Source organism: Penicillium cataractarum (assembly GCF_028827025.1).
Source record: "Penicillium cataractarum strain IBT 29864 chromosome Unknown utg000009l, whole genome shotgun sequence".
Lineage (NCBI taxonomy): Eukaryota > Fungi > Ascomycota > Eurotiomycetes > Eurotiales > Aspergillaceae > Penicillium > Penicillium cataractarum.
The window spans coordinates 1,224,025-1,246,916 of record NW_026622745.1 but is presented as its reverse complement, the minus strand read 5'-3'; the positions used below and the strand labels follow the sequence as shown (position 1 = coordinate 1,246,916).

Sequence of the window (22,892 nt, the reverse complement as noted above, 5' to 3'; positions counted from 1 at the left end):
TTCCGCTTATAGTGCTACCGAATGTGCGGCCTACAATTGGAATGAGGGGAGCAGTAAGCATGATGGCTAATAGCTGATTGTAGTTATGTGAGAGAATGAGACAAAATGTTGATAGAGAAGTAGTAGTGTAGCATCGTGTCCTTTCAATCATGGCGTATATAAAGACCGGGGGTAGTAGCGAGTTTTGGGATCAACAACCTTGCGCTGATTAGTTACTTCTTTCCATCCCCAACCTCACCACCTCATCTGTTTACATCCATCATGGGAAGCACTTTTCCCGAGCGGAAATATGACATCCACCACCAATGGCCAACTCCTCATGCGAGACAAACTTTGCAATCATGGAGCAAGCTGAACTCTCATATCAAATCCGGTACTGTCCACATAGATGGCAAGACACTGGATGTTGCTGCCGTCGTAGCTGTCGCAAGGTCAGTATATCTTGACCAGCCCCGGCCAGGACCAAGACACGCGGGACTAACTGGTCCTTTTGGTAATTTCTAGGAACGGTGTGCGCTTGGCCCTCGCTGAGGACCCTAGCATCATCCAGCGAGTCGAAGCAAGCGTCGAGACTTTGCAGGACTACCTCTCGAAGGGATACTATCTCTATGGTAAATGACCAGCCAACACACCATGGGGAGTACAAGGATCAGGATGGCTAACATTTAATTTCTTACCTAGGCGTCAACACTGGATTTGGAGGCAGTGCCGACACACGTACCACAGACCTGTACGGACTGCAACGTGCCTTGATGCAGCACACCCAAAGCGCTGTCTTGACCCAAGAAGACAAGACCGACTCACCGAGCAGCCATGAATACCTCGAATCTCACAGTATGCCAAGTGCATGGACAAGGGCTATGACGGCTATTCGCTGCAATGCCAATATTCGCGGTCACTCGGCTATGACCCGCAACATCGTTGACTCGATGATCAAACTGTTGGACAAAGACATCGTCCCGATTGTGCCCTTGCGTGGCTCAATCTCAGCCTCGGGAGATTTAATGCCCTTGTCGTACCTCTCTGGAACTATCCAGGGTAATCCAGATGTCTATGTGCGTGTTGGAGGTCGCAAAGGTGCCCCTAGGGTCAAATCAGCCCAGCAAGCCCTCTACGAGGCTTCCATTGAACCAATTGTCCTAGGACCTAAAGAAGGTCTGGCATTGATCAACGGAACTGCTGCCGCTGCCGCCGTGGCGAGCTTGGGTCTTTATGAGGCCAATCAGCTGGCGCTCGTCTCGCAGTTGTTGACTGCACTTTTGTCCGAGGCCCTCTATGCTAACAATGAATGGGCCCACCCATTCGTCGCTGCCGCGCGCCCACACCAGGGCCAGATTGAGGCTGCTCAGAATATTCGGACTTTCTTGAAGGGTTCCCGGCTGTCGTATGGTCTGGAGCAGACCAAGGACCGCTTCTCTGAGGGACTGGCCCAGGAGCGGTATGCGCTGCGAAGTTCTCCCCAATGGCTCTCACCGCAGTTGGAGGACCTACTCAGTGCCGAGAAACAGCTTGTGACTGAGCTCAACTCCACCTCCGATAATCCTGTCGTTAACAGCGAGGACAATGACATCCACTCTGGAGCCAACTTCCAGGCAGCGGCCGTCACCTCGGCGACGGAGAAGATTCGTCTGGCTTTACAGTCGATTGGTCGAATGCTATTCAGCCAGGTCAGCGAGGTGATCAACCACGATTTGAGTAATGGCCTCCCGCCTAATCTGGCCGCTGATGACCCGAGTCTCTCATTCTGCCTCAAGGGCATTGACGTTAACACCGCTGCCTACACGTCCGAGCTGGGATTCCTAGCCAATCCAGTCAGTAACCACGTCCAGTCTGCTGAGATGCACAACCAAGCCATCAACTCGCTCGGTTTGCTCTCCGCGCGCCAGACCATGGCCGCAGTTGAGTGTCTCTCTTTGATCGTCGCCAATGCACTATACACAGGCTGCCAGGGAGTGGACCTTCGTACACTCCACCGCACCTTCATCGCAAGCTTGGAGGAGCCTGCTCGCCAACTTGTTGCAGGTCTTTTCCCCGATACCCATGACCTCCCGACGACGGAAAAATTCTTCACCACCTTCTGGAAGCAATTTGGGACCGCTTGGTATGATGCAGCGGTATACGACGCAGCTGAACGTTCCCAGAAAGCCGCACAGTCCCTGGCCATGACCGTTTTTGCCAACGCCAAGCAGATTCCAACAATCGTTTCGGTCGAGACAGTGACGAGTTTGACCAAGTCTTTTGAAACTCTCATTCTAGAGACATATCTGCGTCATCGTGATGGCTTTTTCCAGAATCCAACCACCGCGGAGTACCTCGGTCAAGGCACGAAGGCTGTTTATCTCTTTGTTCGCGAGACACTCGGTGTGCCTTTGCACCGCGGTCTCGTGGAGCACCCCGTTGCCGGAGACAAACAAGGGAATGTGATTGACGCTCGTCCCAAGAAGACGATTGGATCCTGGGTTTCCATTATTTATGAGGCGGTCCGGGATGGGTCACTGTATGCTGAAGTGTTTCGGTTCCTGGAAGTCAGTGGGGGATCGAGCGTGTCTGGAGGTATCAATGGAACGAAAGCGGCGAATGGGTTGAATGGGCTGAATGGGAACGGTATTCACTAATTCCAGGATTAAACTATCATGATGATTAGAGAATTGCATAACATTTTTCACTGCTGAATAAGATAGTTTTTATCCTTGTAAAGACACTTGTGGAGATTGCTCGCTATGTAAATGGCATATCCTTCCAGGTAAACCCTTGAGCAAACCTGCCCACGCACATATTATCGGCCTCACCGAACAGGAAGATCCATAACCTCTTTGATGATCAAATGGGCGCTGACTATGAGGTCGACAATAGCGTCACATGTGATTTGTGCATCCATGAGGTAGCTATAGCCAATTCCAAAACAATACAACCAAAGGGGTTCTCAAGCCAACGCACTAGGTTGTCCGTCGCCAGTGTGGGTGTAACGGGAGGTTTTTCTTTGAGAATCCACTTTGGCCTTCGCCTGACTTCACCAAATCGAATATTACATCATTGTCTGATAAAATTGGAGCACAGGGTATCTTCAAAGTCTATTTAAGCAGATATTCAGTCTTTGCCAGGCTACACCACGTATAGACAAGAGATAGGATTGGTCTTTCCTCGAGATCATGAGGTCCTCCAACAAGATTGCCTTCTGGTTAGAGGACTGTGGATGGCCGATTCGTCAGACCCATCCGATACAGTCGCCACCGGTCCCAGAGAGGAATGCCAAGCTGTCGGAAAATCCGAAAGTCACATCGCATAAGAGGATTTTGCGGACATTTATCTCCGCCGCGAAGCAGAATGTGGAATCCAATAGCGGAGTTCCGACATTCGGTAGCGTTCGCGAGTTGTGCCCAATGTGCAGTGTTATCAGAATAAACAGGAATCTCAGGAAGAGCCCAGCATGCACACAATTTCAAATCTTCTGGAGAAAGGATGGCAGTGAAATACAGAAGTACGAGCTCAGAATTAGCCGGTGTCAACTTGGTACTTGATAAATCACACAAACACTCTGCCACCCTCAATATCTCTTGTTCGAATTGCTCAAACCGACTCCAACTTCGATATTCCACGGTGAAGTGTGTCAGGTCATCTTTAGACCAGGTCCATCGGGTCAAAGCAGCGTGGGAAACATGCGCGAAGATCTCTTGATACCACAGCATTCGATGTACCCGATGCTGCTCAACCCACGACGGAGGGTGATTGAATTTGGGTTACTTCACCATCGGGTTCTGGTGCTCTTCCTCTGACTCAGTCGATAATTTCCCCCTGCGAAGAAGTCGGACGGCGTGGGTTTGCTAACTTGATGCGATACAGAAAGACTTGGAGACAAGCACAGGCTGTACGATGAATCTTTGCCGCAGTTGCTATTGCTCTTCGTGAGGACGCCGGCGACTTGACGTATTGTAGGGAGATGTTGGCCTCCGGTGGACTCTGGAGGAGTTCCAGTAAGGTTGACGGGGTAAACGTTGCGGACTCCACTGCCAACAGGACCTGGCAGAGTCTGTGAATGCCGCCAGAGGTCAAGGTACAATTCCCCAAGACTTTCTTGAGAATTGACTCATGGGAGTCAATGAAGACCTGCTCCAAGCGAGGGAAATTTTGGAGTAGCCCATCCAGACTGGTAAAGTCGCAACAGGACTCGAGTATTAATATGAGGATTTCAAATGGGAGATCTTCGATGATTGCCATCCTGGATAAGAATGTCCCTGTACTAATATCGGCAATTGTCAGCGTGGATCATAAAGCGAAAAACTCAAAGGACAGATAAGAAAACTAGGTACTATGCCAAGGAGACCCGCTCCAGTTGCAGGGCGTTTTAGTGCTGCTCCACAAAATAGGGTCCAAAGAAGCAGGGCCTCGCTGGTGAATCGAATCTGCGTGGTGCTAGATCTGGGGATGACTGGTCTGAATCGTATAATCCTGGTGGTCGTGATGATGCCCTCTGGCTTTGCATAAGTCATTCTGATCGGGGTGTGCGGCAGTGCCAGTCGTATGAAACACAAAGTAAAAAATAGATGCCGGTGTTGATACTCTAGCTAGAGAAGAGTGGGTCCTGGGGGGCTTGAACTAACGCGGTTTGTTTGCCCTTGACAAGCTAAGGATCACTTCCAGTTCCAATTTGGCAAGAAGGCCCAAGGTAACCTAGTGGTAAAACACTAGGTTTGCCGTGAATCTCTGGCGAGTGGGATGTTCGAAACCGGGTGGTATCGATGCACTCGTCTAATCGATACCACTCTCCCCATAGTCAAGTCTAGTTTCATTACCTGAGGGCTGGTGGGGCGGAGTTAGCGGGTGACCGGGCCCAAGGTCCCACCTGGGCGGCACGGTTTCGGGTCTTATTTTTGATTTTTTTTATAACTTTGTCCTTTTCGCCTGGCTCAGTAAAGCTAGCTACAGATTTCGAGAAGTGGCCAAGTCACGATGGCCATGTGGCGCTTGGTTCAACCAAAGACGAGATCGAGCTGCAAGGCCGACTACTGTTGCTAGAAGGAAATTATTGGTTATTTCAAGGGTTGGTGGAACTACCACTGTAAAACCCCACCTTCGGGGAACTGCCTCTGTAGAATGTGTTGGAAAAAGTTAAGTGGTTTGGGAGATCTATAGTAGCATGTCAATGTTAAAAGGGTCTTGATATCTCGAATATTTGCCTGAGGCATCAAAGATACCCACCTGTGGCGCCTATCGGCAACCTTCCCGAGCCCCACTCATACAATTAACCCATCCCCCTGCAAACAGTGCATACTCTGGATATCAAGACGACTTAAATTTGACCTCTCAATCCTGTCTAGTGCACATCCTCGTCACAGGAATGATCTTGGAATACAGAGACATGGAGCTGCACGAAAGGAGGTAAATCAATATCTCACTCCTCCACTTCCCAGTCGAACACGCCCCCGCATCTCACGGGTTTCAAGTCCAATATGCTATCGTCTGAGGCAAAGCGCGAGGCACTAGACCCAGACAAACGGTTGATCCTGACACCATCGATGATACCAAAGTCCCCCAGCTTTGACGCCAAAGATTCTCGATACTTCAAAAAGTTTACCAATCTACCTTCTCCAGAAGACTCGACATCTCGCAGGAACCTCCGTGGACAAGAGGAGAACACTCTCTGAGGCTGGGCCTCAACGGCGAGCGCCAGTCGTGGTATTCCAAGAGCTCTCCTTACTTGTGAAATGGGGGACCGCTATGAGAATTTCGGAGGGTCAGTGCCTCTGCGCCATCGGTCAGCTCCTCAAGGATTATGTCCCGGTTCTAGAGTTATACACCTGGCGGCAGGATGGAGGCGAAACCTTTCTTTACATGAAATATCTCGATTCATAGACACTGGAGCAAGTGTGGGATAGCCTAGGGTCCGGTGACCGTGTTTCAATCTCCGGAGAGCTTCAGATTATCTACGCTAATCTTCGCTAACTTGAACAGGATCCAGAAGATCCGTAATTGTAGACTGGAAACAGTCAGGCTGGCTGCCTGCGTACTGAGAGGCCAGAAAGGCATACGTGTCCGTGCTAATGAATGATAAATGGTCCAAAACATACCTACCAATGATTATGTGCCGGTTTGCCAGTACGAATGAGCCTTGGAACTATTACACAATGGCCATGGGGTGTTAGGGTACCGGGATGCAATGATGGTTTTTCTTTAACAGCATAGTTATTCTAGCCACCACAGGGTAAGTTCTTTGCGCTATGGTTTCATGAAGGACGATGAAGAATGATTAAGTCCTCTTAAAGAGACAGCAGTGTAAGGTCGAAGTTCCTAAGTACTTCTTGAGCGTTACGGGGTACTGAATGCACCAGTTATTATCCCCACTGAGCACTAATTTAGGTTTCCAATTCTAACTAATACACAAAACTACTAACATACTCCTCTTGATAGCTATGCTAATTTCAAAAGGTGCATGATTCGTGGCTGATAATAAGTCGGAGGAGGCTATTAACTGTTTTTAATCTAGGCTCGACCCATTAAAGATCTGCTAAAGCGAATATATGGTCTATTAACTCATGTTTCTGCAGTGTGCTACTACACAACGATTTATTTCATAATTCAAGAGTCATTAACGGAGCTCTATGGGGAGCTGGAAGATTACGATTATTCAGAAAGCCCCGGCGAAAGAAATAATACATGGCGGCCGTGCTATGTGTGTGCTATAGCTACTGTGCGAAGCGATTCAGCCTTCTGGGTACGGTCTTTATCTGTGTTTAAATAGCATTCAGTCTACAGTGAATTATAATATCTAGATACACGTGGTGGTGGTAATTCTGACGTTTGCCGTATCTTGAATAACATGCGCGGTGATGTTTGCTGTAGCCTGTTGAGGGTCAAGGCAGCGAGATTTCCCAAAATTTACAGACTAAGAAGTATGCGATCTGACATCTTCACATGCTCTCGAGGTTTCTTCCTTCCATATCGACTTCATCTTTTAAGGTCGATTCCATCATAACCATCACTTATCCCCGAAACTCTTCCGAATCGCATTGGAGACCACCACCAGATCGCTTTCACCTCGACCAGACAAATACAAGATGACACGCACGATTTATCTAGCGGTAATCTCCAACGGTGCACGAACTGCTCACTAGGCTATCTTCATCCCTAGTGCTGATTTAAACACCATGGGAAAATTCATCCACGTCACTGGCAATCCTGCCACGGGATGTTTCCTAGAGTTCAAGCGCAACTACGATATCAAAGACACCGATGGCGAGTACCAGATTCTCCCTGTTGCAGAGGTTGATGAACGTTTCGTTGCTACCACGGTGGCTGGTGCCCAGAAAACTCGCGATACTATTGCGCGTGATCGCCTGGAGTCGGTCGCGACCATTATTAAGCCCCCTCCTCGCAGTCCGAACCCCTTCGACCCTTCAGTATGTTGATTCACGTTTTTACGATAGACAGCGCTGACATTATCTCTAGAATGAAAGATGCCAGTCCTGGATTCACCGTTATGTTCAACAGCTTGTTGAAGAGGGTTTAGTTGATGGTAGCGCCCTCTCCGTGATCCAGACTGCTCCAAGGGTGCTGTGATTAAGGAAAGAGATTGAAACTAGATATTCACACAATCCGGCTTGACGGAGGAGTAAAGCTACTGTCTTTCTAAACCCCTACATCCTAGAGTGATTTAGTCACCCAACCGCCCTGAGCAACGTAATTCCTGCCCGAGTAAAACACCTACACCCATCAGAAAAGGGATCATAGTCATGGCACTACAAGAAACTTTCGCGACACTATAATGCTAAACCTAATTGGGACGCGCCTTACGACGAAAGAATTGTATAACGGTCTGCGAGGAGCGATTATGTTACGTAGGTATTTATATACAGTGAAGTTTCATAAGATTAACGCTCCTGACTAAAGGTCTAAATTATCTTATTAGTTATACTTCAAAGGATAAATAGAGAGATAGAACTAGGGATCTCTAAAAAGATGATTAAAAAGATATTCCGAAAGATCTTTAGAAACATAGGAGATTCAAGTATCTGGTAAGGCTTATCTCTTATTCTAAAATTTAAACTACCGCTACGAATAGATATCGGATGTACCTTATTCTACTTATAAGCAGGTTCCTGATTAGGCTTGGCGTCGTAGTGTCGCGAAAGTTTCTTGTAGTGCCATGAGTATGATCCCAGAAAATTTCAAAATCGATTATCTCAACCAACGCCCATTAATTCAAATAAAGCGATTCTTACATACACTCTACAAGTTTAGTAACATCTCTCTCGCAAGCGACCGAGAGGTTTGATATCCTGAAAGAAGACCAAACGTATTGCCGAAGCGCACCATGCAACGACCTATTCACCCGTGCGAAGTCGAGTTGTAGGCCAGGTATTCCGGAAGTATTTCCACCATTTCTGCAGGTAAACAATCGAAAGGCGTGGCTATGGCTGATTCCGGTGACCTCGTGGTGTTTGGTTAACATCATTTATGGTGGGCTGACATCTAGTCACCTGCTGGCCTGCTGATACGGAAGAGGGGGTGAGGGGTAATTCTCGGCCCCGAAGTATAGAGTCCTTTTGTTTAGCTTCAGGAAAGAGCCTCAACCTCGGGATCTTGATTTTGATGCTGAAAGTCAAACGGTAAAGAGCAAATGCTGATAAATATCAACAAATAGTACTGATTCACTTGATTTGTAGTCTACATCATGCCGTCTTCCCAATACTGCCTGGATGCTCTTTCGAGTAAGCCGCCGTATTGTGGCTGTTCGATGGCTTAGGTAGCGCGGATGCGCAAGGGACATCTTCCCCTCTCAGTAGTGACTCAGTCTCTTCTTTTCCTCCAGGACTCAGAAATCAGAACAATAACCTCACATCATCTTGATCAAGACCCCTGATGTTTCTTGCAATCCCTGGGCCGGAAGCATGGGCAGAGGCGGATGCGGATGAAAATTGGCGATGGGCCTCAGCATGCAGCTCCGTTGACGAGTCACAGGCCGAGGAACCCAAGACTGAGAACCCTAAGACTGAAGCGCCCAAAATGAACATCTCACAAGAATATAACGATGACACTCCTCGGGCTGGCCACATCCTACTCACCTTTCCAGACGAACTATTAAGCAACATTTTGGAGCTTTCTGTCATTACTCCACCGGAAATCGGCTGGGATGGGGAGCCCCGCTGGCCCTACAGGACACAGTACGATGGGGTCTCGATGAGGAATGTCGCCCTCACCTGTCGACGATTCAGTCAAATCATGGTGCCATTCATCTACCGTAGGAAACAAGCTCTCTACAACATGAGGCTCATCCCTCCCGAGCCCCGACTCGAACTACTGCTCCGGACTTTCCGAGAGAATCCGTCGCTTGGCTTGTACTGCCGAGAGTTGTATACCAATGTCCGCGAACAGAAATCCAAAGATGAGCCAGACGAAGACTGCGGGCCAGCTGAACAGCTACCAGCTTTCGTGCCCAATATCGAACATATGTTCGTTCGTGGAGGCTTCAACAAAGACAGGGCAAAACAGACATGGAAATTCATGAGGGAGTGCGCGAGGCATATGCATCAGCTTGAGCGTCTGGACATAGCCCAGCTGGGCAAGGACAGCCTTTCAGTGACCGATTTTGTCGAAGTTTTCCAAGGACAAGCTTCCGCGCTAGAATACTTGGGGGTTATTGGCTTCAGTGCCTCGGAGTCGCGTTATGAAGGGCTAGAGGTAGGCCGCATTGATAGACTCGCTCTATACCTGAGATCACTTCTAACTAGCAAAAATGGATAGATGCGCAAGACTCCAAAGCTAAAGGAAATCGATCTCGGTAGCTTTTCCGATACTGCCGAAGGATTAAGCATGCTACTCAGCTGGCCAGAGGCTCTTTCCAAGTTCAGAATCATGGGAAGGGTCTACGACAAGCATAATCCCATAGATCTGCCTATGGTGAAAGAAATGTTAGTTCAGCATAAAGACAGTCTTGTGGAACTGGAAATCGAGCATCTTCCCGACGAGATCAAAGGAAAGCCTTTCGACTTCTCCGAATTTTCTGTTCTGGAAACCTTATCTCTATCACGGTGGCACTTTGCAAGTTCCAAAGAGAAACTCCCAGATTCCAAGCAAGTATTCGAGGGCTGCCTCTCGCCACCAAGGCTGAAGAAGTTCAAGTGGAGCTTTCACATGATGGGCTCAGTATGGCCGCAATGGGATGACTTTGGAGAGGAAGAGGAATCGTGGGTTCGAAAACTTGCACAGACCGCGGTTGTCAGGGGGGAAGGTCGTTACTCCGAGACATTCAAATCGCGTTCCGCCCCGTGGAGCCTAAAGATCAGATAATGGATCCAGAATATCCATGGGACCGAATGGATGCGCTGAATGAGGAGTTTCAATCCTGGGGAATAGCGATCACCTATACGGAGCCCAGCCGAGACAGGGAGTCATGGGCTCAAGATCGTGCTTGGAAGCGGAGCGCAGGTTATCGTCCGGGACCATATGCCTACCCCTTCTAAGTTTTTACATCTATTATCTTGCATCGTGTATATGTGAGGGTCTTCAAAGACGCTCAATCAAACAAGACACAAGATCAAATATGACTTAATTCTAGGTTCTGTCAAAGTGAGGACCAGTTCCGAGAGTGTAGAAAATGGGGGAGGGGGGCAACCCTTCCAGCCTTGCTAGCTCCATTCTATTTGCTCGAAATCGGGCACTCGGACATATCTCTTTTGATGATGTTTTGAAGCCACTATAGCAGATGAAAGTACAGCTATCAAAGCGCAAAATGTATCTGGAATGTTCCGGTTGGAATGTTCGCATCTACTTGGGTTCTTAATGTAGTCACCAGGGGCGGGCGCGTACTTGTACTAAGAAGTGAAACGGCGGCTAGAAATTTCCCTTTGTTGACATATCGAACTTGTGAACATTGTTTCCTCTTCCTCCAATAGGAAGTGCCTGAAAGTCAATTCAAAATACGCGATCTGGAAATTTCATGTCGATCGGATTTCTCTCTGCTTTACGTTTACCCACGATACTCTTTCCGCCCACTGTCTTGACTGCGGTACCATGGTACAGAAGCCATACCCCACCCCGTTGGTCATCCAACCGCTCCATGAAGAACATACATATACCATCATCTCTCTTCACGGGAGAGGTAGTAATGCCGAGCGTTATGGCTGCGAGCTCCTTCAATATGGAAATCTCCAAGCTCGACTCCTGACTGTGAAATTCATCTTCCCAACCGCGCGGAAACGGCGTGCCACAATCTTCAAACGGATGCCTATCAACCAGTGGTTCGACAACTACTCCCTTGACGGCCCTGGACAGAAGGTAGACCTACAAGTAGAAGGTCACTGTGAGACTGCTGGATTTATCCGCGGTTTGATCGATGAAGAGGGTTTGATTTTAGGCGAGGGAGGCCATCAAAAGATCATCGTGTGGGGGCTAAGTCAAGGCTTTGCAGCGGGCATTTCACGCTGCTGGGTGGCTGGAATGATTCTGATGCAGAGAAATTTATCGGGGCTTTTGTTGGGATGAGTGGATGGCTTCCTTTTGAACAGCAGCTACGGGATATTCTTCGCTGCGATGACAGCCCTGTCGCGAGTCAAAATGAGCAGCATGAAACTCAATCAGACGATTCCGACACGGATGAGGATGAAAGCTCCGAGCAGGAGACGGATAGTGATGAAGATGTAGATGAATCTACAGCTACAGTCTCTGACTCTGAATCGGATGACGACCCATTCCAACGGACCAGCTCCGTGCATGACGATGTGAACGTTTTTGAAGGAGACGAAGAAGAAGCGCCAGTGCTCGTCCAAGCTATCAACCATATCCGCGACATTCTTGATCTTTCCAGCATCTCCACGAACAAGGAGTCATCAGAAAACGAATTATCACTCACCTGCTTGTATCACCTTCAAACACCTGTGTTTCTGGGCCATTTCCGTCACCCTTGGTGATAAGATGTCCCGTGTACTGTCGACGGGTATGGGCCTGGATGTGACATGGAAGGCTTACGAAGGATTGGGACATTGGTACCGAGTTGAGGATGAGATTCAAGATATTTTGGACTTCCTTCGGGATCGCGTCGAGCTACTAGTTAAGCCCGAGTCATCCCTGAGTGCCGGTCAAGACGACATTGCATAAGAACTTCTTTGTATTGTCGTTCAAATGAGTGACGACTCGTCATTCTCAAAATTCATGACCGCGGCACTAAGTTTCTGCTTTACCTCTAATCTCTCCAAGCAGCATATGCAATGTGATTTATCTCAAAAGCTTCGAGATAACCACGTCGAGCTCCAATAGAAGTATGTGGGACATCTCCTTGAATGATAAGATCCCATAGGTCGATAGTCCTCTATCATAAATTGTGTTTCCACAAAAAGCTCCCTCTTAGATTGCTCTATGACATACTTTTGTGTTTTTAGTATAGCTTTCTGATATTTTCTGATAATATAGCAGATGTCTTACAGTCAATCCTGAACGGGTACGTCTATACTCCCTGTACCTGTACCCCACCACTATGCCCGCCCGCGCGGGCTCGATAAAATGATTAGTCATCACCTATGTGGACCCACTGCAATTTTTTGGATGCAATGGTTAAACGACGTTTTTGATATCAATTGCCAACGCTAGCACACAATCCGTCACAATATACCCATCTATTTAAGGTCACAGAGGGAGGCTTTTCTACGTACTCGGCCTCGTCAAGATCCCAGCCGGAGCCACCACATCACCCCACCTCTTACCTAGCATCCCGCACTATATTTCTGTCCATCCCACCACACCAGAGGCGTCTGTCCAAAATGGCGTTCAGCTTCGGCTTCTCGGGGGATGACATTGACATGGATGATTCTGAGATTAACAATGGCGTACCAGATGTGTTGCCTCCTAAGGACGCTACGAATTCGCTTCCCGAGCTGGTGAAGCCCAGCAACCATGATATCAATGACTGGGTGAGTGAATGCAACTATCACCTTAATCTTGTGTTTCATGTCCACCGTTATATTTTGTTTTACCAAGATTCGCATCTCTGGATCGTCGCCTTTTGAGAAATGGGTGGCTATGAACGATTTCGCTTCGAGGCCACATGCGTTATACAATGGCTTTTACTTCACATTGACCACAAGATCTAACATCATCCCAGCTCTCAATCCTCCCATCACAAATATTCTACAACCGGCTCGCAATCAGCGGTACACCCGTAGTCATTGCACGTCGAGAAATCTTCGACATCCGCACTCAATTGATGGCCGAAGATAGCGAGAACTACGACAATGCCGAGCTCATCGCCGGCCTTGAAGAAGGCGATCTCAAGCCTAATTTCTACGAGGGTGGCTTCAAGACGTGGGAGTGTGCTCTTGATCTTGCCAAACTGGCTGCTGGGGATAGCGAGATCGTTGGCTCATTGAGTGACTCTCAGAGTGATGTTCATATTATCGAGGTATGTATTATTGACCGAGACAAATGCGGGTTATCATGCTAAGAATGTGGGATGGTAGATGGGTGCGGGTACTGCTGTGCCATCGATGACTTTATTCGCTCAAATCCTCGGCCAGACGGAGCTGGTGGATGACGCGCCACGGTGCAAAGCACACTTTACTTTTGCGGATTACAACGATGCTGTGCTTCGTCTCGTTACGCTTCCCAATCTGCTTCTGACATGGCACAACAGCCGACCACAAACTGTCGTTGAACCTGCCGTTAGCGAAGAAGGTCCTCGCCGTGAGCAGGATGAAGAGCTCGACATTACGCCCGAGCTAGTGGATGAGTTCAAGAACGACCTAGCCCGGCGTGGTATCTCGATTGATTTCATCTCTGGTGGCTGGTCTCCCGAATTCGTGGATCTGGTCTTTTCTCGTTCTAGCAGCGGCGATTGCAAGACTCTCGTACTTGCAAGTGAGACTATCTACTCACCAGCTACACTGGCCGCGTTCTCCGAGACCCTCTTGGCATTGCTGCGCCGCTCTAGCACACCTGCAGCGAAGACTCGTGCCTTGGTCGCGGCGAAGAAGGTGTACTTTGGAGTTGGAGGTGGAGTTGACGAGTTCCTCGCCGTGCTCAAGACTGTCTGCGGAGATGAATTGCAAGTCCAGGAGAAGTTGGACGTGCAGTCAGAAGGAGTTGGCCGGGTAGTATTGGAGATCACGCCCTCTGCCAACGCCGTATGATACCCTAAAGCCTCAAAAAACACAATCTTCAAACAAATGGAATTCAAATGATCAGGTTGCCGGATTGAACTTCCCAGTCCCAACGTATATGTACATGTTTTGCTCCTCCGTTGCGCATGTCTATCGTAGACAGCTAATCAATGATGAAAAAAAAGAACACACCCTTCTATCCGCTTACTCGTAGACGGACTGGACCTTGCCGTCCTTCATGCGCGCAAAACGAGCCTCCTCAATATCCTTGTTCTGGCGCTCGTAGTGGGCCACAACGGTGCTCAGGTCGGCCTGGGAACCGGGGGAAACGTTATACGGGGGACGAGCGTTGAACATCCTGTTAATAATTAGCAACCAGCATCTCCAATCTGAACAAGGTTTAATCAACGCACTCGGGCGTCTTCAGCTCATAGGCCTCGCGGGGGCCTTGGGATTGGAGCAGGTGACGGTCCTCGGCGGCCTTCTCGAGAAGGGCTGTGTGAATGGCATTGCGCTGCTCAAGAACCTCTTGCGAGGTGGTGTACTTGTTGATCAGGCCGGCGATGAAAGACTCGGAGCCGGAGTCCTGGCTGGCCGCGCTAATGCGGTAGAGGAGGTACGAGGAGGCGATGGCGCCGACAGTCACGTAGAAACTGCGCTGTTGAGTGGAATTACCAGTGTTAGCAAGCAATTGCATGCAATTGAGGATCTCTCGGAGCTTTCAGAGCTCGTTGGCGAGTTCGTCTGGCCAGGCCAGCGGGGGAGGGAGAAGCTTACGCCGAAGCCCTCGTTGACGGGCTCGGAGTGGGCGGAGTGCGAGCCAAACCGGCGAGGGGTCTGGCGCAGCAGCTGCCGCGTCGAAGCAGCAGAGCGTCTGGCGGCGAACATGGTTGGATGGGGAGAATTGGCAAGAGTCGTGAAGTGATGACCCTTCGGGCGGAGATGATAGGATGAAGTTGCGAACCGATCGGGTCACATGACAGGATCCGAATTGGGACTAGTGCGCTTCTCACTCTAGTTGGGGTTGTTCAGGGAACACCTTGAGAAAATATTTATATCGAGTTACGATAGTTCCTGTAAAATTATTTCGTATTGGTATTCCCGGTGTGCGCTGGATTCAAGAACTGCCTCTCAGTCGGCTGTCAATTCTTGACCTTTCCAACCAGCCCTAGACTAGTTATTGAATGTAACCAAAATAGAGTATGACTGTCAAATCTCGATGCTTAGACATTCTCGGAAAATAAAGTCAGAAGCACCAAGATTGAGCAGGGCACAGAGGAAGAGCGATCTTCATCAACCAATAATGGTATAGTAACATTTCAAAAATTTGATACAAGAGGTGGAAGAAAAGGTTTAGCCAAACGGGCTTCAAACTCCTCTGTATCTAAAAATCATTCAGGATCTCTTCTGGATTTTTCTTTCCAGGTATCCCAGGCAATTCGATTTTTATCTCAAAGCACGATTGATGAGATGATTGTACAACTATCTTGACTGACTGCAGATAAGTTTGGGTTGCTAGACAATCTTCACCCCTCCTGTAGTTGTCCTACTCCTACCTAGATAGATATGGAATCCGGAAGATGTGCAGAATTCCCCATCGATCACACTCTAAATCGAAGCAATCGTAAAAATTGGCTAGGTGCACAAGCTGAAACTTTAAAATTTGTTGAGTACGGACGATGGCCCTAGTCGAGGCTATCGCACATCTACATCAGATCGATATCGTTTGGGAGTCGAGGTCGACGACTCCGATAGTGCAACATACTGGAACAATGTCGATCTTCGCACAAAGCCGATAAGAATCGATTTTTCTTCCGTTCAATATACCTATCACTTTGTAAAATCGTACGAGTGTGCAACTGAGATGGCTGAAAGTAAGACGGCATTCTATATATATTTCGGTGCCTACTTGAGCAAGGTTGATGCTAGGTCCTAGCAACTTTTCCAATTAATTGCTGACTCTGTTCTGTAAATCTTGTTCTGGGATATGAACCGAAGTTTTCGAGGTATTATTCTCCAATCAGACTCAATCTAAGGAAGTATACTTCGCGTTGGGAGTCGGTCCTTTTGTTTCGCCGTGTTTTTTCGGACTAACGCGCCCGACCCGACAAGCCACAAAACATTTCCATCATCACCTCTTCATACCTATTTTCGTCTTTCCCCAGTAGTGATTAACCACCCCAATAATAATATCCAAAGAGGATCCAGGATGATGCTGCATATGCATGACTTTCCCTCAATCCGAGAAATTCACGATCTCCATTCCGGGGTTGCATGTTTAGGGCACACCTATCTCCAGACGACGCCTCGTTTTCAAACTACCAGCCCCCCTCTCCATTTTAAACTCCATCGGGCCGAGTTCGTTGAATATTGGACCCATCCATTCTCCCTATCAAAAGCGTCTGGCTACGAATTGAACATGTCAGAGTTTGGGAGCCAGTCCCCACCAGCCTTGCCCTATTGTTTCCAACCGGCGCCCGAAGCCCATTGATGCCCAATGGCCGCATGGCGACCAGCAATTGGGTCTCGCTTCGGTTCAGAATAGAATCTTCGTTGTTCCCTGGCGCGTCGATCAGCGTTATGCTTCGATCGAGCTGACTGGTCTTTTTGGGGGGGTGGAATAGGTAGGATTTCTAGGATGGGGTACCAACATCCACACTAAGGTTCGGTCCGCAGTGGTCTTTTTCCATGGCGAGAACCGTGTGGATGGGCGAGTTGAACTAGTTGGTTTGGAAACGCACTGTTCTTTTTTTTTGACCCTACTTTCTTCTGCCCATCCACACAATCCCCCCCCTTATAGTTAGGTGCATTTAATATTCACTTTTGTGACTTTTCTCCCTTTTTTCCCTCTTTCTATTTTCCAACACTGGTTGTACTGTACACAATATCCCGTCGGATTCCATCACCCCCCTCCACCCTCCAGACTCTAGAATTGAGATCTGGGCTTACCTAAAAGTGTCTGTGTGCTGGGACAGGCTGCCTCACTCTTCGTGTATCACACGCATCTGTGCCCACTTGCGCCAACTGGACTTGAAGATCCAGATCAACTGATTTTCCCTGCCCGATATTCCTCGCTCGGGCGCCTTGATTTCATCACTTTCTGACATCCGAGCATTCGGGGTCACCAGTTCTACTCCTACCCTGTGAAGACCTGTTTTGGGCTATATCTTGAGGCACTGCCGGGGCAACTTGCAAATGTACAGTGCAGAGCAGAGAAGCCCCATCAATCAGCCGACTGGAGTATTCACTTGACTCATTCCTGCTCGAAATCATACCGTGATCCTATTGGGAACACGTCTTCTTCCTATTCTCTCTCCATCCGTCTATCTCGGGCACGCATCAGTCAACCGCGATGGGTCTGGGTGGCAAGAAGGCCAAAGCCAAGGAGAAGAATGGCAAGGCCGGAGCAAAGCTGAAGATTAAGAAGGCGAAGAGTCCCGAAGTTGTTGAAGTTGCTGAGCCTACCGAAACCATTGAGACAACTGAAGACCAGACGACAATCGAATCTCCTGCGCCTGCTAGTCCGGAGCTTGTGTTACAAGAACCAGAACCCAGCCAACCATCTGAACCAGCAGTTGAATCGGTTCTTGAACCAGAACTTGAACCAGCACTTGAGCCAGTACTTGAACCAACAGTTGAACCTGTCCTGGAACAACCCATTTCAATTGAAAGTTTCCTAGAGAAGGAGACTCCTTCGGCACCTTCATCGCCATCACCTTCAACTTCAGTGCCTCTAGCAACAGTTGACCATGAGGAAGAACATGAAGAAAGACCATCTGAACCCTTGAATGAGCATCCGGTTGAGAAAGACGACCACTTCCGCGATCATCGTGACAAGCATCACACTGATTACCGAAACGATCATCGCGTTAAACGCCGTGGGGGCCACCGTGCCAAAAAGGTTGAGGAATATCTTGGCCACTATAACGACGGCCAAACTTCTCTGCCAACAACTCGCAGAGGCACACCCGAACCTCACCACGAGGCTGACCCAAGGCATACGACTTATGAAGAGGCCTATCCTCAGTATCCAGCCTATCCAGCCTATCCAGCCTACCCAACCTATCCGACAGAGTATCCAGACAGGCATCTCGTTGCATCCCCTTCTGTTCCCTTCTCACCTACACCGGCCCAAGTGCCTCTTCCATCCCCATCATTAACCGAAGCACGGTTTATGTCAAGTGCTTCTCCCGAAGCCCACTACTATCCCTATCATCCACCACCTCCCCTCCCATACTCACCGTACGCGGTGCCTGTATACTCTACACCTTACTACCACTCACCCATTCCAAAAGTCAGTAGTCCACTGGCTCGATCTCATTATTCTTACGTGTCGCCCGACATGTCACCTACCGCCACTCCACCTCCACCTGCAGCTCCTGCAGCCCCAGCTGCTCCAGTTGCTCCAGTTGCCTCAACACCTTCAATGCCCCCTCCTCCTTCAGTAGCAGGGAGCTATTCGACGGCCCTCCACTCTCCCGTCATGAGTTCAGCCGGTATGATCCCACCTTATGGCCCGTATACTCCTCAGCCATTAGACGGCCATTATATGCATCGGAGCTATAGTGTCTCTGACCAGCCTTACGCTGCATCATTCCAAGCCATTCAAAACCTCGGTCTGAACAATGGTCAAGTGCATGAGAATGGCACCATCTCCCCACCAGAGAATGACCAGGAACACATTGAGCTTCTCCATCGCATTCAATCCGCCATCCCCGACATCAACCGTCTTCTCCATGGGTTCCGCCACACTCATACTAGACTCAACAGCCGCGAGGCCGAGATGAAGCAGATCGGCAACCAGCATGAGCAAGCCCTCATGCACAAGGACTTCTACATTGAAGCTCTACAGTCTCAAATGAAGAAGACCGCTAACGAGAGTGCGGAGGAATGCGCCAAGCTCAAGAACACCATCAACGAGCTGCGTCTGGAACTGGGTGACCTGCAGGAGAAGCAGAAAGACCTTGAAGACGGCCTGGCTGGTCATCAAAAGTCCAATGAGGAGCTCTCACAAAGCAAGTCTGAGCTCGAGGCGGAGATTGAGAAGTTGAACGCGAGCATCAAGGAGGCTCAGGAGACACATCAGAAGGAGATTGAGACACAGAAGGATGACCACGCAAAGGCTTTGACCACTCAGAAGCAGGAGTTGACTGAACTCTTTGAAGAGATCAAGAATGAGGATGAGAAGGCTGCTGCCGAGACGCTGGAAGCGCGGGAGAAGGACCTGCGGGATCAGCACGAGTCGACTAAGGAGGAGTGGGCGAAGGAGAGGAAACTGATGGAGGATTCACTGGAGAACCAGCGCGGTGAACTCGAGGCTACCAAGTCAGAACTTGCCTCCAAGATTGCCACTCTAGAGACCAAGGAGACCGAGTTGGAGACACAGTTGGCCGAGCTCAACATCACCCGCGAAGAGGTCGCCTCCAAGGTTGCCGAATTGGAAGCGAAGGAAAAGGAACTGGAGGAAACCCGCCAGAAGAGTGCTCAAGAACTGGAGGCACTTCAGCAGGGTCATGCCGGTGAACAAGATACCCTTCGATCTGGTCACGCCGGCGAACTAGACACTCTCCGCCAAACTCACGACTTGGAACTCGCCGCCGCCGCCAAGGATCTTAACGAGAAGATTTCTGCCGTCGAAGCCCACTTCCTTGAGCAGGAGAAGCACTGGGAGGCAGAACGAGCAGTGCTGCAGAAGCTGGTAGCCGAAAAGGGCGAGGAGTTGAACAGCGCTGAGCGGGAGAAGGATAAGCTGGAAGGTGATGGATTGATCAAGGAGCAGCAACTCCAACGCGCGGTGGAGGAGATGAGATCGACCATCGACCATTTGGATCAAGACTGTGATCGGCTTCGCAGGACGCTGATGAGTCTCGGTGAGGCGACCGACTTGAAGACGACCAAAGGTGATCAATTCTTGTAAGTAGCCGGCCTTTGAATTTGTTTGCATTTACATCTTGCGTTGCATTTTGATTTGGGAGGCTCTTCTACGATTTACGATCATGATCATGTCTCGGCTTCGCATTGTTTTTTCTTCTTTCCCTTCTGTCAAGGACGCCTATACTATTTCTCCCGTTCATCAACGGCCCACTCGATATCTCTCCTATGTCTACGTCTACGTCCTATAGAATGTCAACCTCGCATCATGTTTCACACACCCACGATACTTTCGATACCGCTATATACAATGACAAAAAATGTACAAAGTCTCTAACAACTTTCCTCTCTCTAGTGTGGACTGCTTCACCCAACTCTCCTCTCTAATCGCGACCCTCTCCCACGAACACTTCGCCTACCTCCCCATCGACCCACCAAAAGACATTCTCTCCAAAATCCCCTCCGAACTCCCCTCCTTCCTCGACAACACCCCTCCATCCCGCGCCCTCCGCGCCGCTTACGTCCAACACGTCGTCTCCAAAACACTAACCTATCGCGTCTTCCAACCCTTCCTCTTCACCCTCGGCCGCCGCTACGACAAAGCAGATACCTTCTTCCAAATGCTTTCCATGGATATCCGCCGTAAATCCGTCCGCCGTGAAGCTTTCTGGCGTCAGCAAACTCTCAAAGCAGCATATACTACGTCCGACGCTAAACAATCCATCAACGTCGCTGCCGCTGTGATTGTCGATGAGATCATCGATCATATCCGCCATTTCGCTGATCCACGTCAACTCGACTCCCTACTCACCGCCGTCCGGAAAATCGTCAAACTCGCCGCCGAGACATGGCGCCATGCCCGCGTTGAGCGTGAACTGGTGCTAGCTTCCTTCCCAGCCCCGGACGCAGAAGCCATCGATAACGAGGGCTGGAACGAGTACGCTGCCGCTCCCAAGGGGGAAGATACAGGTCCCAAGCCAGAACCCAGTCGACACGTCGTACTCCGTACATTCCCACGTGTGGTCCGCGAAGCAGCGCACGAGGATTTCGCAGTTGGCCCGGACCGCGCGACATCTTGCGTGTATTCATGCGGTCAAGTGTTGTACTCGGATTCACCCGTGATCATGGCTAGGTTGCAGGAGTTGGTGAAGAAGGCACCTGAGCCGGTACCTGAGCCAGAGCCGGAGCCGGAGCCGGAGCCGGTGGTTGTGGTTGAGGAGAAGAAGATTGAGGAGGTTCCACTTCCTCCGCCTTCGCCGCCGAAGACACCCAAGCAGGAGGTGGAGGAGGAGGTGAAAGTTGAACCGGTGGTTATGTCTGAGCCAGTCGTGGCGGTGCGGAGCTCGACTCCAGTTTCTATGAAGAGTCCGCCATTGAGGAGCGCGACGCCTGTGCGAAGTCCCACACCGGTCAGGAGTCCAACGCCGGTGAAGCTCACGGCGTCTTCGCTACCTGCGAGTCCGAAGGGGAAGGGAGCCTCCGTTAAGGCGTGAGGCTGTAAAGACCGAATGAGTTTGTTTTGGCTTATTTTATCTTTTGCTTACTATGTTGCTATTGTTATTGTTTTTGATTGATTTGTTAGCGTTCAAGCTGGATGCGAAAGCTTTATATCTTTGTTTTTATTTCTTAGATTGATTTTCTGTTCTTGATGTTATTAGCGTTGATTTTGGGATTTGATTAGCGTGAAGATGTTGGATATACGTATGTTTTGTGCCCTCGTTACTCTTTTTTTTCTCTTGATCTTTGCGTTTAGCGTGGTTGAAGGGCTCATGTACGGTCAATGTATTAGTTGCTTCGATATGTAGTTAGAATAGGCTAAGGCGAGTGATAAGAACCTATACCTCCCGACTTCGTTTTTTCTTGTAAGCAGCTCATTTAAATCCAGTGTTCTTGGTACCCCAAAGTCATTAAAAGTTTTCCAAAATAGATGTTAAATATGTATTGATCCCCTTACCATATTTTCCTTGGCTCTCGGGTGGGATCCACCCGTATCCAAGATTCCTGGCGCTATTTCCAGTGGTTAGCCACGCCACCCGGTGCACAAGCCTCGATGTATTGTAGTATGGGGATTACAGGTTGTTCTAGAGCGTAGATCTAGATTTTTAAGACATATTCTACCACCAATGTCCACCGAATCCCATATCTTCACAGCTATTCTTTCCTAAGGTTTTCCGTAGAAACCTGAGAAATGACCAGGCCGGCAAAATACTGTACCACGTGGGCGGTGGGACGTAGAAGGATAAACAGAATGACGATGGTCAATAAATGAAAGATTGGAGTATTTCTAGCATCATAGAATACATTTAACAACCATAACTACTAAGTCAGTGAACTAGGACTATCAAAATTAAAGGAACCATCCTAAATGCAGTCTTGCATGATACCGTTTCAGCGGTGTGGGCCAGACATTTATAAACAAGCTCGTGGACCTTGGGAGATTCAGCCCTACGAGGCTTTGCCACATTCCCACGGATAAGAATAGTAACGGAACTCATAAGATGAAACGGTTGATCCTCGTAAGTTCACTAGTACAGTAGTTTATGGGGCGTAAGATGAAGAGGAGGGGTGGTTCGTGAGTCGGCGTGGCTTTTGGGGTGTGGTAGACTGCAAACAGTGCAAAATGGGTATATGGCACAGCCTTGTTTCAGGAGTCGGTGGGGTGGGCTGGTCTGCCTTGAATGATGCAATGAGATTATTGGAGGAATGTGAGGAGAATTATGGAAGATGAAAGGATATAGCTTTGTTGAAGCTATTTAGTTATCTATTATCAATAGAATAACTGAATGTGTGGTGTTCAGATCTATATTCTGGACATGGTAGTCATACTCTACTATAACAATACAGTACAAGTGTTTACAAACTCCTCGGAGCCACGATCGGACCGCGGGGCACAGCGCTAAATGAGGCTCATGTCAAGCGGAGTCTCCTCTCAAGGCT

General features: G+C 49.1%; 9 protein-coding genes across 9 annotated transcripts; 8 read left to right on the top strand and 1 right to left on the bottom strand.

The window, feature by feature from the left end:
* Positions 1-261: 261 nt before the first annotated feature.
* N7496_011057 (aromatic amino acid ammonia-lyase) lies at positions 262-2,615 on the top strand (the record flags this gene model as incomplete). Its single annotated transcript, XM_056703970.1, has 3 exons — positions 262-431; positions 505-611; positions 682-2,615. 3 exons carry the CDS (start codon positions 262-264, stop codon positions 2,613-2,615), a joined length of 2,211 nt encoding a protein of 736 aa, XP_056549930.1.
* Positions 2,616-5,447: 2,832 nt separating this feature from the next.
* N7496_011056 (uncharacterized protein) lies at positions 5,448-5,850 on the top strand (the record flags this gene model as incomplete). The annotated part of the gene is made up of 2 exons (XM_056703969.1): positions 5,448-5,494; positions 5,568-5,850. The coding sequence occupies 2 exons, from the start codon at positions 5,448-5,450 to the stop codon at positions 5,848-5,850; spliced, it is 330 nt and encodes a 109-aa protein (XP_056549929.1).
* Positions 5,851-7,142: 1,292 nt separating this feature from the next.
* On the top strand, positions 7,143-7,554 carry N7496_011055 (uncharacterized protein; the record flags this gene model as incomplete). The annotated part of the gene is made up of 2 exons (XM_056703968.1): positions 7,143-7,394; positions 7,444-7,554. 2 exons carry the CDS (start codon positions 7,143-7,145, stop codon positions 7,552-7,554), a joined length of 363 nt encoding a protein of 120 aa, XP_056549928.1.
* Positions 7,555-8,856: 1,302 nt separating this feature from the next.
* Positions 8,857-10,284, top strand: N7496_011054 (uncharacterized protein; the record flags this gene model as incomplete). The annotated part of the gene is made up of 2 exons (XM_056703967.1): positions 8,857-9,675; positions 9,739-10,284. 2 exons carry the CDS (start codon positions 8,857-8,859, stop codon positions 10,282-10,284), a joined length of 1,365 nt encoding a protein of 454 aa, XP_056549927.1.
* Positions 10,285-11,007: 723 nt separating this feature from the next.
* N7496_011053 (Phospholipase/carboxylesterase/thioesterase) lies at positions 11,008-11,903 on the top strand (the record flags this gene model as incomplete). Its single annotated transcript, XM_056703966.1, has 2 exons — positions 11,008-11,378; positions 11,405-11,903. 2 exons carry the CDS (start codon positions 11,008-11,010, stop codon positions 11,901-11,903), a joined length of 870 nt encoding a protein of 289 aa, XP_056549926.1.
* Positions 11,904-11,907: 4 nt separating this feature from the next.
* Positions 11,908-12,090, top strand: N7496_011052 (uncharacterized protein; the record flags this gene model as incomplete). Its single annotated transcript, XM_056703965.1, has 1 exon — positions 11,908-12,090. The coding sequence occupies one exon, from the start codon at positions 11,908-11,910 to the stop codon at positions 12,088-12,090; it is 183 nt and encodes a 60-aa protein (XP_056549925.1).
* A 659-nt stretch (positions 12,091-12,749) lies between these two features.
* On the top strand, positions 12,750-14,114 carry N7496_011051 (protein-histidine N-methyltransferase; the record flags this gene model as incomplete). Its single annotated transcript, XM_056703964.1, has 3 exons — positions 12,750-12,899; positions 13,091-13,387; positions 13,446-14,114. The coding sequence occupies 3 exons, from the start codon at positions 12,750-12,752 to the stop codon at positions 14,112-14,114; spliced, it is 1,116 nt and encodes a 371-aa protein (XP_056549924.1).
* Positions 14,115-14,288: 174 nt separating this feature from the next.
* On the bottom strand, positions 14,289-14,972 carry N7496_011050 (putative NADH-ubiquinone oxidoreductase 178 kDa subunit; the record flags this gene model as incomplete). The annotated part of the gene is made up of 3 exons (XM_056703963.1): positions 14,289-14,442; positions 14,498-14,742; positions 14,862-14,972. The coding sequence occupies 3 exons, from the start codon at positions 14,970-14,972 to the stop codon at positions 14,289-14,291; spliced, it is 510 nt and encodes a 169-aa protein (XP_056549923.1).
* Positions 14,973-17,436: 2,464 nt separating this feature from the next.
* N7496_011049 (uncharacterized protein) lies at positions 17,437-21,448 on the top strand (the record flags this gene model as incomplete). The annotated part of the gene is made up of 2 exons (XM_056703962.1): positions 17,437-19,997; positions 20,311-21,448. The coding sequence occupies 2 exons, from the start codon at positions 17,437-17,439 to the stop codon at positions 21,446-21,448; spliced, it is 3,699 nt and encodes a 1,232-aa protein (XP_056549922.1).
* Between the last annotated feature and the right edge of the window lie 1,444 nt (positions 21,449-22,892).